This window comes from Orbicella faveolata, unplaced genomic scaffold (genome assembly GCF_042242905.1).
Source record: "Orbicella faveolata isolate gen_17 unplaced genomic scaffold, um_ofav_v1 contig_46, whole genome shotgun sequence".
Lineage (NCBI taxonomy): Eukaryota > Metazoa > Cnidaria > Anthozoa > Scleractinia > Merulinidae > Orbicella > Orbicella faveolata.
Genome location: NW_028301576.1, coordinates 31,266,719 through 31,280,859, shown reverse-complemented (window position 1 = coordinate 31,280,859; position 14,141 = coordinate 31,266,719). Strand labels below are relative to the sequence as shown.

The following is a 14,141-nucleotide window of genomic DNA, read 5'->3' as shown; positions in this document are numbered from 1 at the left end:
CAAGCAAATATGAATCATTCATATTTCAATGACAATGCACTTGGCAACCCCAAAATAATTAGTGACTTGTGGAGTTGTCAGAACCAACTGAGGCAGCATCATCACCATCATTTATGTCTCCGTCCTGTCGCAACACTGAAAAGGGATTTCCAACAACTGTGCCAAAGGAGATGTTTGCTCTCTGCAACTGAACACTCTGCATGGATGTGCATTCACCAACAGAGGTCACACCCATCAACATTCCTAGGGACAACACAAAATTTGTTATTGTGTACTATCATGAAAATATTGATGGAACTATTTTGGCTGCTCAGGACTACCCGCTGCGTCCTGCAAGAAAAATTTCACCGAAAGCAAAATAATAAATCCTTTTTTTTTCTTTGTTTGGTCAAGATGGCTCGCTATTGGACTCATTTATTTTTTTGTGAGTTTATGGACCTTGACTTTGTCTTGGTCCATACACACACACACACAAAAAGAACTTGGCCAGTATCCAGCCATCTTGACCTTACACTTGGTCGATAACCCATACATATTTTACAGTAAACCAGTAAGCTTATAAAAATAATGCTTCAAACTATTTGACTAGTCACTCTAGTCTTCTTTAGTCCATATTTTTACAACAACATTTACACAAAAAAAGCTTTAGCAAAATGACCTTAAATACAAAAAGAGATGGACTTATGAGTTTGAGAGGTTTGGAGAATCAAGAGGACGCTGCCGACGAGGCATCACACGAACAGGGGTCGAACTTAGAGGTGCAATAGAGCCTGAAAAAGACAGTGACACCAAGGCTTTTTTAACATGTTCTAATGTAATAAATCAAGTTATAAAAGAAAAAATACGGGCTGCTAAGACAACTACAAGAAGAGAATAACGAAAACAAATTTCAACACTTTTTATGATCTGAGATAAAGGGAGACAAAGGTAACCGCCGGTGTGAAGACTTATTTCCACAAGTTGTGTATGCTTACCAAGATCATACGAAGGTAACTCATCCCCACTGGGAGAAGGGTCTCCATCAGCTCTAAAGCAAAATGCAAACACAAATTTGCATAAGTTACCACCTCAGTAGCAGCAATATAAGCTTAGGTTCCATTGCCCAAACAACAAGAACGTTTATTTTTATACGCAGTCAAAAGCTTATGTAAAGCAAGCTTACCTTCGATGTAGAAGATATTCTGCAAATTCGCTATCCGTGAACTTCCCCAGAATGTCTTTCTTCTCTCTCCAAAGATTAAATACAGACTGGCGAAGACGAATATACTTAGCAGAACCCGGTAAATGGGGCCTTCCAACGTGCGCAGTTCTCTCCTTATCCGCCATTACTGATCTCAGTCACACCACAGCTAGATGCTCACACAAAATGATCGAACTGAACATCTTATTTAAAAACTTTATCTGAAATATCGATGAAAAGGAAGAATATAATAACAAAGAAACCTATTTACATTAATTACAGAAACTGACATGGAAAAATAACCACGGATTGAAATGGATTATGGAGTGATTCACTTCACAGATAATTTTCAACTACACAAAATTCATTAGTGAAGGGAGAGGCGCGCAATGCATTAAGGGTGAAACTGGGCCTTTAACATAAAACGTTTGAGTGTAGTGGCAGTAGTATGGAGAAGAGTCTGGCTCTTTACAGTATGGGCAACTGTTTTCATCATTTACACCATAGATGCACAGCTCCTTCTTAGTAACAGTTAGTCTATGGAGTAACTTAAAATAGAATTCTCGTAATCTGTTTTGATGGCATATTGTTCCAATGTTATTAAATTTTGCCTTCCTCCCAATATTCCCTGATTTTAGTTCTTTTTCCCATTTTTTAGGTCCTGTGGCAGTACAGGTAGTACCATTGATATAGAGCCAATTGTAATCTTTGCACTTCATTTTGTAAAGATCAATATTTAATGATGGCGTCAGGAGAAAGGTTGTTTTATCAGCTGCAAGGCTTTCTCGCCTGCCTAAGGATTTTGCCTTATGTAGTAGATGCTTGGGAATTGCACAAACAACCTCTAGGTAGTTTAAGAAATTACACTTGATCTTAAATTTGTCCTGAAATTATTTAAATGTTAAGAACTTTCCATGGAAATGTAAATAAAATTTTGTTCAAGCAAATATTCCTCAAGTGTAGTGGATCTAGCTTGAAGAAGCTTGATGTCAAATTCCCATAAAGGCAAGTTGATGCATTCCTGAACAGGGCACATAAAACATATAATTTTCCAATTGAGCTAGGACTGATTTTAAAGTTTTTCTTAAAGTCCATAAACTTGAAATACTCAACAGTGTCTCCAAACAACCACTCAACAGACGTTTGTACATTGGACATAGATTTGTTGAAGCTGTGCTGTTAGGGCAGCACCTCTAAAGGGGGCCATGAGATTTACTCTTAGAGGATAGGTGGGGTCCCCATATATGCACATTGTCTGTCCGGTTGGAGATACAGCATACTGCTCCAAGACGTTAAGGAGGTTAGAATTAGCAAGCATTGCAGCATCATGCCTCTTTCCTTCTGAAGATAAAGAAGTAAGCTCATAACGGAAGGTTAGAAGGGATGAGCTGTTAAGGAGGCTCCCTAGAGTTTTAAGACCGCCCGCAAGCTGGGCACTAGTATGGCAGGAGATTTTAAATCCATGCGACATCCACGCGAAAAAATAGAAGCAAACATGGCTTCTCTGTTTCATAACATTGTCCCAATAAAAATTCACAAAATTGCTGGAAGCTCGAAATGCAACTTTTTTCGTTGCATGGGACCCTGTTTTGGTAAATAAAGAAAAAGGTAATTCACTGTCTTCATCATATGTCAGTCATTGTCTTCTCGTGAAACCCAGGACAAAAGGAACTCAAAAAAATCTGGACCACATGAGACGTGGATATCGAAACTACATCGCTAAAAGGAAACTGGAGTTTGAAAAATGTACTGACAAAAACAAACTGCCCTCTAAATGAGAAACAAGGAGTACTGAGGTATGGGCACTTTACAATTTTATATACACAGAGGTGAAATTACCAGAACCATCCATTTTTGTGTTATATAACAGGCTGCCACTGAAAGAGAAGAAGCTATTCCAGATGGAACTTGTTTCATTGACCTCAATGTATTTTGGGAAAGGCTCCAAAGCTGCACTCACTGTCAATCAGTTAAATGTAATCTACCAATTCTTCCCAGAACTATCAGGAATGGACTTTTCTATTTGCTCCACAGAATGTATACCTACTTTCTTGTATACCCTCTTGAATTAACGCATTGTAAACCTAAAAATTGTTTACAATCAACCTCTGCTCATTTTTGCTAGACTGTTTGCTAGTGAAAAAAGTTGATAGTATCAAAGTACTGCATGCAATAATCAAGACATGTGGCTGTGCAAAAATTTGAAATATTTTTATCATTTACATTTCTTTTTTTTTGAAAAAACAGTGGTCTCTATTTTTCCTATTTTTGTTGGAAAACCCTCTAAAAGCATTTTTTAAATACCTTACACGAGCAAATTACAAGATCAGTGATATAGCAACATGTATGTCATTTAAAAAACATGTACTTTCTCCTGCCATAGTACATCAAAAATCCTTAATATGCTTCATTCACACAAAGCTCTTTTCATTTCACCTGTATGTCCAATCTTTCCACTGCAAAAGGGCCACAGTACTCCAACAAGACTATTGGTCATGTTCGGGCCTTGAAAAAGCTCTTTGTTGAGGAATGTGCCTTCATATTCTGCTGCTGCATCAAAGACAATACAAAGTTTTCCAGGTTTGCTGGGATTCATCACTGGATGGTGGGGTAAATACCAGGAATGTGAACTCTCTTTAGCTGCTTCTTCGGTGGTTAACTTATAGGCATAGCCTTTTGATATGTACTTTTGATATGTTCTGTACTTTGGGGCAATTTCATCATTTCCTGGCTTTCTTAGCTGATGCCTAAGCAGCTCCACTCATCTTTCAGCCAGAGTGCAGTTGTTGGGTAACTGTGGCTGATCTTCCTTCCACAAGAGACCAACTGCACAATAGCCATCTACAAATCTTGTTGTGTCTCGCTTGTCCTCAATTAACAGTGGTTTGTCATCTGCCTCTAAGGTTCTGTAGTCCTCAATTTTCTAGAAGGGTTCAATTTGATCTTCAATACCAACTGAAAGAAAGATGACTGATATTTGCCCTCTGTCATTGCAAGTCAAAGGGCCTGCAATACTCCAGCTAAGCGGAAACAAATAACCAAGAGGATCGCTGTTGTCTGGTGGGATCATGACGTCATCTTGTTAATGTGCAACAGGTACATTTTTCCCTATGATTATCGATACTCGCTTAATGTTGACATCTGGGAATGTCAGGTCTTTCAAGTGTGGATACTCCGAAACATCCACAGTCTCTGGTAAAATCTGCCCTGACTGATTTAAGTGTTGGAGTACATAGGCTTCATTGGCCTCAATATCTCTGCGACATCCGTCCACGGGACTGCGAGTAAATAGTACCCGTTGACTTTCGATCAATTCCTTGCTCTTCCTAATAGTCTTGATACCAATTTGTTGCAAAGTTCCTTCTAGATTGAGCTGATCTGCAAGCTGGGGATCGATAAGAGTGTCAGTGCAGCCATTGCATGGGGATGCATATGTAGAAAGGGAATTGTCATTCTCAGCAGTGACAGTCACAGGAGCTACATTCAACAAAACTCAGGCTTGTGTGGCATGAACCTCAGTTGTGCTCACTAAAGTCTGATGATAATTGGTGGTTTATGTCCTTATACCTGTTCCCACTGCAGTAGAAGGGGAATTTGCCTGGTTGTCATTGCCATTTGTACCATTATTCCTCCTCTGTTGTTCTCTTTGTGCAATAGCATCAGATGATGCCCAGGAGACCTGGAACAGGCTATGCCTGTTTTTGATTTTGGACAGATATTTTTAGTATCCAAGTCTGTGTTCATTTGTAGTGTATCTCCTTGGTCAAGGAATGATGCATATGGCTTTTCACTGTTTCTGTACATATGTATCTGTAAATAAATCCGTTAAAATGTACTGGTCAGACATGGGTTCCCCCCAAGAAATGCACTTAATGTTATGTATGTGTTTACTATTGAAGAATTTCCTACAATTTCTGTTTACCCACAAAGAATTCCAGAGATTTTCTCTAGATAGTCCACATTTTTTCTAAATATTACTCCCACAGAATTCCAATATTCCTCAACTAATAAATATAGTAGCAATACAGAATCAATAGTTGCTTGTTTCATGTGCAGGAATAGGGATTCATGAAGAGTCCACCCCAAAACACACTGACAATAATGTATCAAGGGCCCTGCCTACAAACTGTATATGTATAGGAAGTCACATAAACTAGCCTGAGTACAAAAATATGAGTGAAGTTCTCAAAATTGCACTATCTGCTTGAGTGGGACACATCAATTTCTTATACGATGGAAACAGCAAAAGATGGCATTCTTCTTACTCCCAAAAAATACACTTGATTTGTAGTATTATTAACTGTACAGTTCTTGTCCCAGTCAGAGGTGTTGAATGTACTGTAAGAAATACAGCCTCCTCTTACTGCTCTCAGCTGCCTGCAGGCTCAGAGAAAGTTTCGAAGTCAGTATGAAATTAATTTTCACAAGAAAGTATTTTTTTTTAAGTTAGATGAGACTTCTGCAAATTAATTCCAAGTTGCTAAAGGGGCACTGTCACATCATGGAATTGAATATTTGGACCAAAACAGAGCTACAGTATCTTTGTAAAATACTTCCATCTACATGTGACCGCACTGCCCCAGCTATGATATAATATTATAACAGTGTCACATTTTCTTGCATTTTCACATGAACAAACTCAGCCGATTTGAATTTTTTCAAAATTTACTGCTAAAAACAAATTTTGGCAGGCCTTGGTTCAATTCCTATCTGGTATTTCATGTATAGTACTTTTCCATAACAATGCAGGAATGTAGTGTTTTCTTTTTATACCTGTCTTACGTCTTTGATTTCATCTCCATTCAGTAAATAATAGATTTTTTCATGCCACACTGTAATTTGAAAATCAGAAGAGAGTACTCTTTCCCTGTATATTGTTAATTCATTTAAGAATACTTTATTATTATAAAACAAATCCAACTAAACAGCTACAACAGCTTAAACTAGAAGTTCAATGTAAGATTTTAAGAAAGTAAAATATTGCAATGCATTGAAATAATTATTTGTGTCATGTCTGTTATCTGTGAGCTGATCAATTGAATAATAATAATGTAAAGATCTACATCAAGTTTTTGAAGCCGTTCAATAAACTAGCAGTTCATGCTTTATTAAGTCTAAAACACTCAGCTGCACCTCAAGTTTTAAACGTGACAAAACACTCATGCTTTTTATTAAACATTATTTCAATGACTTCAACATTTAGTTTATATTTGAGTAAATCACCACGTCTACAGTTTACTAAACTTCATTTGCCTGACCCTCAACTTTTGCCAAACTATTATGCAATGACCTTTATGTTACATTCATAACTCGTTTTGTTCTTTGTTTTGTTGACATAACTATTACTCATTAATGATTTTGTACATTCTTTAAGTTTTTGCTATTCATGCTGTGATTGCTGTGATCAATGCAAGTTTCGTAATATAACCTTTGGAATCATGTAATTAGAGACACCTCGTTTTTATCAGTTTAGTTGCACCATCTACGTTCTTGCTATTTTATGCTATCGCTGTCATTGCTATCGTTCTAAGCCATCGTTTCTTCAATTGCTACCCTTGCGGGAGCAAGATCAAAGTAAGTCTACATATCTTTAGTCATAAATGTGTCGTAATAGTTCAAGATCTATGTTCCATCAGTATCCTTAATTTGTGTTTTGTATCTTAGCTAGTATTAGCTTGCATAAGCCTTTTGTATCATTTTGCTTTTAGTTCGAACCACACAATCACAACCACAACCATAACTACGACTTCACATCACAAGTACATCTCTATTTTGTTATCCTGATTCCTATATTGTTGATTCATTGCTTCCTTCCAATAAACACTATAACGATTGATTCTACTGTGACCTGGTTTCTTTGGAATTACATTACAATGTGCGTTTGAGTGTTTCAAGCTCCTGGGCTTAAGTCTTAGTCTACATATGGCTTCGCTCCTGGAAAGTCACATCAGTTCGAATTTGACACAAAGTTTAGCGTTGTTCATCATTTATCGTAGGATTTCTACCTTTAAAAAGACTTTGGCTGCATTAGCTAATGTAACAGTGGAAACATGTGTTGTTCACTTCAATTTATGCAATAAGCTATCGCGTTCCACAAGCACGTTGAAATTCTACACCACTTCTGGCCGACAGAGAAAGTGAACAAAACACAGATAGTGAACATGAATCACCTCCAACTATTTCTAGAGTCAGGCTAAAAAATGTTACTCTCGACTGGGACGGAGTTTGACCTGAAAAACTCCTACCACTTAAAAGGAGCAGAAGTTCTAAGAAGGGAATTCTTACTAAGGCCCAAAACAAAATAAAAGGGTTGATGCTGAATTCTAACAACTACGATCTAGTAATGGACAAAATCGAAGAATTCAAACAACTCTTACAAGAGTTTAAGTAAGCCCATGCCGCTTATCATTCTCAACTTCGTGACAAAACGAAAATGAAAGAGTCAAATGATTATTATGATGCCTCAGTTCTCTTAGGAACGGATTTGGCACACGATGTCGGTAATTGGATTTTGTCAACATGTATTGAAACAAGGTTACTACAGTCTCAACAAGAGTTACATTCTGAGGATTCAATTAGCAACGCCGGTTCTTGTGCCAATTCAAAGTCATCTCACTAATTGAGAAAAAGTTTGTCTATTGGTTCCCACGCAAGTTCTTTTGCGAGTTATATTTCAGCTGCTAAGATGAAGGCCGCCGCTAAACAAGCAGTTTTACAAGCCGAAGCTGTGAGCCTTGAAAGGTTCCACGCCCTCCAAAAGGAAGACCTAAGCATCCAACAATGAAGACCTTTGGAACTCCAAACAGAACTTGGAAAGGCGCAAGCTGAGAAGTTGGTCTACACAGAAGCAGAGGCAGATCATATGGCAGCCCCTAGACCTTTAGAACCAGCTGCCAACCAGCCTATATACTCCAAAGGTGTAGTAAACGGTTGCTCATCAGAATCCTGACTGCCAAAAAACGAGCTGACATTGGATTCGACCGAAAATAGGCCCCAGAATTTTACTGAAGTTCCTAAAGTTAGCAAACCTCTCAATCCGAATGCCAACACTTGACCATGTGATGACCTGAAGCCAGTAGTCAAGCTGTCTTTGTTGCTTACTGTTAAAGAGGAACCTGCAAAAGAGGATTATGGCCCGCCTGACACGTTTCTTGAAAGGTTGCTAGTTGCTCAAAGCCAGCAGAATTCCATGATGCAACAGTTACTTCAGTGACAACAAGAGAGCACACTTGCCTGGACACTGCCTCAGCTAGAGAGGTGCCTACTTTTAGCGGAGACCCTATTGAGTACTGGGGATTCATATGAGCCTTCCAAAACGTAATCAAAATCAAAACCACCAGTGATAGCGCAAGATTGTACTACCTGATACAATATGCATCCGGAGAAGTACAAGAGTTAGTGTCCAGCTGCTTGTCTATGAAACCTGAGGAAGGATATCAGAAAGCTAGAAGTTTACTTAAGAAACAATACAGTCAAAGCTGCCGAATTGCTACTGCCTATGTTAACAAGTTAACAAAGGGACCACCCATAAAAGCAGAGGATAGCTCTGCACTACGGTGATTCTCGATTCTGCTCACTGGCTGCAACATTACTCTAAAGGAAATGGGCTATCTCAACAAAGTGGAGAATCCAGATACCCTAAAAATGATCATTAACAGGCTGCCATACAGATTGAAACTGAAGTGACGTGGTGTTGCTGACAGGATCAACCAAACTGATAATTTTGTTACCCCAAAGGCTCGTGCTGCCACACCATCTTTGGAAATGTTACAAAGGACAACCCAGTACCTTCTGGAGGATCAAAGTTCAGAGGCAAGCTACCCCCTAAGGCCTCCAACTTTGCCATCGACACAGTCTCACAGCAGGAAACCCATACACCAGTTAATCTTAACAACCAGAAATGTCCTCTTTGTAATGGCTGACATTGGCTGTCCCATTGAGATGAGTTTAAGAAGAAATCTTTGAAAGGCAGATTTAATTTCGTCGGCTCCAAGAACATTTACAATAACTACCTTGTGCCTGGCCACTTCTCCAACTCTTGTCCAAAAGAAAGCCTCTGATGCGTAACTGGTTGCAATGTCCACACCAACCACTCCTCCTTCTTGCATCCAAAGCATAATGGACCAACTGCTAATATCGATTCCGGAGCCAGCAGAGCCAGTGGTACAGGGGCTACACAGCAAGTGGACAATCAGAAGGTTCACAACGGCTTTGTCGATAGAAGAAATGAAGCTCTAGATCCGCAGAAGGAACAAATTCAAGCATCTGCAACCGGTCTCACTAGCTTGCCAGTTAAAGTGAAAGCAAAGGCTCCGACTGAATGATTCAAACCTACGTATTTCTGGACAATGGCTTTAATGCATCTTTCTGTGCAGAGAAGCTAGCAAAGGAACTGAACTTGTCGGGAAAGAAAACCACATTGTCATTAAGACTATGGGAAAGGAGAACAGCAAAACTAATTGTTGTGTTGTTAGTTTAGAAGTACTGGACTTGGATGAGGAGAATCTCTTCAAATTCCCAGTCGTATTCACAAGACCAAGTCTGCCTGTTACTACTGAAAGTGTCTCGAACCAACAAGTTTTTGAAAAGTGGCGATATCTCTCAGAAGTGAAAATCCCCAATATTGATGCAAATGTCAGATTGCTCATTGGCAGCAACACTCCAGAAATCTTTGAGCGTAAGCATGTTATTCCAAGTTAGAATAGAGGACCATACGCTACAAGAACCACCCTCGGTTGGGTGGTTAATGGTCTACTAGGCAAGGTTGCAAACACTAAGACTCGCACTGCTAACTTCATAAAGGCCGACCTGCAGCTAAAAGAACAGTTTCACAGTTACTGCGACATGGAATTTAACGACTCAGCATAGTGATTCTAGATCACTGTCAGCTATCAATGAGCACACCATGGAGTTAATGGGGGACTCTATCAATCTGGAGAATGGCCACTATCAGCTTGCTTTACCCTAGAAGAACGACCCTCGTTGTTTGGAGAACAATAGGTCAGTTGTTGACCATCACCTTAAGCTGCTAAAACAGTGCCCATCAAGAGACCCAGAGCTGAGGTCCATGTACAAAGATTGCATGGAAGACCTCTTGAAAAAGGGATATGCAACTAAAGGCCAGCCAGCCAAAGCACAAGGAGAGACATGGTATCTCCCCCACCATGCCGTCCAACATCCAGCCAAACCAGGAAAGGTACATGTTGTGTTTGACTGGTCCACCAAGTACCATGGCAAGTCTCTCAATAACGAACTCTTACAGGGGCCGGATCTTACAAATTCCCCTGTCTGAGTATTGACAAGATTCCTCCAGGATCCGGTAGCATTTATGTCAGACGTGGAAGCGATGTTCCACCAGGTTCATGTGAACCCCGAAGACCACAGGGTGTTATGTTTCCTCTGGTGGCCTCATGAAAATTTGGATCTAGAGCCAGAAGAGTTCATGATGACTGTCCATCTATTTGGGGCTGTATCTTGCCCTATCTGTGCCAACTTTGCATTGAAGAAGACCACAGCAGATAATCAAGCAGATTTCAGCAGTGAGGCTGTAAGAATGGTGGAGCAAAACTTCTATGTGGACAATTGCTTAAAATCCATTGATTCAGAAGGAGATGCTATCCATCTGTCAAGTGAGCTATCACAACTCTGGAAACGAGGAGGTTTCCAGCTAAGCAAGTGGCTGTCAAAAGAGTGCAAGTTCGTTGAAGCTGTCCCTTAGTCAGATAGGACAGCGTCCATCGGAGATTTGGACTTCAACCACACCCTTACAGAGAGAGCTCTTGGGGTACAGTGGCACCTGACTTCAGACACATTTGGCTTTAAAATTGCTACCAAAGATAAACCACCCACCAGAAATCTCTCTTTCTACGGCCATCAGGGGTCCACCTGAGGGCAATTTGTGGTAGTGCTGCTGGTGGCATGCGCAGCACATGACCAATCCATTTCCATTTCTTTCACCAGACTTGCTGTGTGATTGGTCCTGTTCCTGCGTAGGCACTTGTTCTGGAAGACTTCTAGCTTGTGGCTGATGGTTTTGGTCATCTTCCAGGATTCTGCACCATACAGTAGAGTGCTTAAGACATTGCTTTTGAAGAATTGGATCTTTGTCTTCTGGCTGATGTTCTTGGATCTCCAAATGCCTTGAAGCGAGGGAAAGGCCTGACTTGCCTGTGAAATCGGGACTAGGATCTCTTCTCCTCCATCTCTGCTGGTGGACACCTTAGATCCCAGGTAGGTAAAGTGATAAACCTCATCTACCACTTCCCCACTCACCATGATGGATTCATTGGTTCTGCCACTCATTCTCAAATGCCTTGTCTTCTTAACATTGATTTTCAGGCCTAAGTTCCCTGCTGTAGTTGCCAAGGCACTGGTGTTTGCCTGCATGCCCTGGTGTACATGGGCGAACAGCGCAATATCATCTGCATAATCAAGGTCTTCCAAGACACTGGTCAATGTCCGTCTAATCCCTCTTCTTCCACCACAAGTCACTTGTTTCAAAACCCAGTCAATCCCAAAGATAAACAGAAAGGGGAGAGAATACATCCTTCTTTCAAACCCGTGGTCACGCTGAAGGCATCTGTAAGCGCTGTGTTGCAAATAACCTGGGACTTGGAGCCACTGTGAAGCATCTTGATTACATTTACCAGCTTTGATGGAATTCCATAGTGACTTTATATCTTCCACAGGGACTCTTGGTAAATGCTGTCAAACACCTTCTCAAAGTCAATAAAGTTGGCATACAGGGGAGCATTCCATTCCTTGCTCTGCTCTAGAATTTGCCTCAGGGTGAAAATGTGGTCAGAGCACAAGTGTCCAGGACAGAAACCTGCCTGTTCCTGCCTGATGTACTCATCCAGTGTTTCAGCTAGTCTTGTATGGATGATCTTGCTGAAGATCTTGCTGGTAATGGGGAGGAGAGTGATGCCTCTCCAGTTGTTGCAGTCACCTGAATCACCCTTTTGGGGTAATTTGACAATGAGTCCAGTCTTCCATGCTTCAGGAATCATCTTGCTCTCCCATATCTCTCTGAATATGCACATCAAAAGGCATGGTGTTTCAGTTTCTTCAGCCTTGAGCATTTCTTTTTATTGGTTCATAATGTACTAAGAGTACAGATGAAAGCAAGTAAAATATGTCAATGCATAGTTGCTGGCCGGATGTTGGGAATTTGTCAATGGTCAGAAGAAGCTTGCTGTATAAGCAAATAAATGCACATTCTCAATTTGACGTTTCTTTAATTTTTTCATACAACTTTGAATTAGATGTAATGTTTGTTTCATTATAAATACTTGTTTCAATTACAAATGGAAATTGAACTATTCACCCAAGTCAGGATTCCTCAACAGGATTATGAAATGCTCTGCTTGGAAAAAACCGTCTGAACCAAGTCAACAAAATCTCTTCGTATGGAAATTCTGGATTCCTTATTATTAAAACACTGACAGATCAGAAATTTTTGCTTCATATAGGCTTATGTAAAGATAATTTCAGTGTCGCCTGTTTACCATCATTTAAGCTTAATAGGATAAGAGTTCTACCAGCTCCACAGGATGTCATTGGTTTTGTGAAAAGCTTTCATGTAGCTTGAGTAATTGACATGGCTGTCCTATACGAAAAAACATTTTGGCTTTGGCGACACAACAGGACTAGCGAAAGTTTCCCATGTCCAGTGCCATTCCCATCCTGGCCTTCCCATCCTCACATTGAACATGTGTCAAGTATTTTGCCTTTAAAAATAAATATTTTGCAATAAAACTAAAACGTGTACCATTGTGGTTATTCACTATCCAGTAACCATATGTCCTCTCAGAGGGCTTTTGTTTTCTCAAACTCACTGTAATATGTTTGAAATTCATCTAGAATTATGTTGCATCTTGCTTTTCCACCACAAGGAAAATTTTGCATACGAGCCAAGTGGCCCAGCAGGCCAGAGCTTACTCCGGTTTCTGTAGCATGAAGCAACTAGGAGTATTTCTACTCCCCCCTGGATGGGATGCTAGTCCATTGCAGGGTTACCCCCACCATTAAGTTTGCTGGTACCCATTTATGCAATTGGGTGGAGAGAAGTACTGTAAGAGTAAAGTGTTTTGGGTAAGAACACAACACAATGTCCCTGGCAGGGCTCTAACCCAGACCACTCGATCAGGAAACAAGTACATTAACCACGAGGCCACCGTGCCTCCCTTGTCCTTGTCCACTACAAGCTGGCTTAAAAATGAGATACCAATAAATCACAACGAAAAGTTTAGTTGCACCAGTAAGGGTGCCGGATTTGGATCTCCATAAACTGCTGCATGCAGTTAGTTCAATTGAAGGAGTCGAACCATGCAAGCAGCATAGATGAGAAGTTGACCATCCGGTATAGGGTATGACACATGAGGTTACAAAGCAAAGGATTCTTATGCAAACTGAGCTGAAATGAGATGTGGAGCTCTTATTTATACTCACTTAGTAAGGGACTGGTGAACTGGTGCAAATAGCAGCATTTACCGCAGCACTTTAAGCTCAGTCAAGTCCATTTATTTGCAATTATTTATACCAACACTAACAAATTGAAATCAATGAACTGGGGAGGGGGGAGAACGAGCATCTTAAGATAGTGTTTGTAGACTAAATTGTAAATTTCACGTACACTAATGAACGAACCAAGCTCAAAGAGGAAACATGAAGTAAATCATACACTACTAAGACAGGTTTATGCAAATGACCCTTACTGAATCTCTGTTGAGATTTTCCCCCTTTACTATAAAAAACAAGGTGGATATCAGTGTCATTTGCAGAAGTTTGCATTTCTCACTTATATTAACGATAACATGTTCAACTCAAACAGTTTGGGAAAAGAGCAAGCGTATTATGATGCTATAGATCATGTAAATAACTGAACTAATACAGGTTTTTTTGCAAGGACAGATATCGAATGTCTGTTCAGTACTATTTTCTCCCTTACTTCGTGGATTTG

General features: G+C 40.1%; 2 protein-coding genes across 2 annotated transcripts; one reads left to right on the top strand and one right to left on the bottom strand.

The window, feature by feature from the left end:
- Positions 1 to 3: 3 nt before the first annotated feature.
- LOC149099707 (uncharacterized) lies at positions 4 to 1,553 on the bottom strand. Its single transcript, XM_089277808.1, has 2 exons — positions 1,163 to 1,553; positions 4 to 1,027 (listed from the first exon to the last, which is right to left on the bottom strand). Exons 1-2 carry the CDS (start codon positions 1,324 to 1,326, stop codon positions 823 to 825), a joined length of 369 nt encoding a protein of 122 aa, XP_089133934.1. The 5' UTR covers positions 1,327 to 1,553; the 3' UTR covers positions 4 to 822.
- Positions 1,554 to 10,262: 8,709 nt separating this feature from the next.
- Positions 10,263 to 10,898, top strand: LOC149099706 (uncharacterized). The gene is made up of 2 exons (XM_089276895.1): positions 10,263 to 10,376; positions 10,494 to 10,898. The coding sequence occupies exons 1-2, from the start codon at positions 10,263 to 10,265 to the stop codon at positions 10,896 to 10,898; spliced, it is 519 nt and encodes a 172-aa protein (XP_089133021.1).
- Positions 10,899 to 14,141: the final 3,243 nt, after the last annotated feature.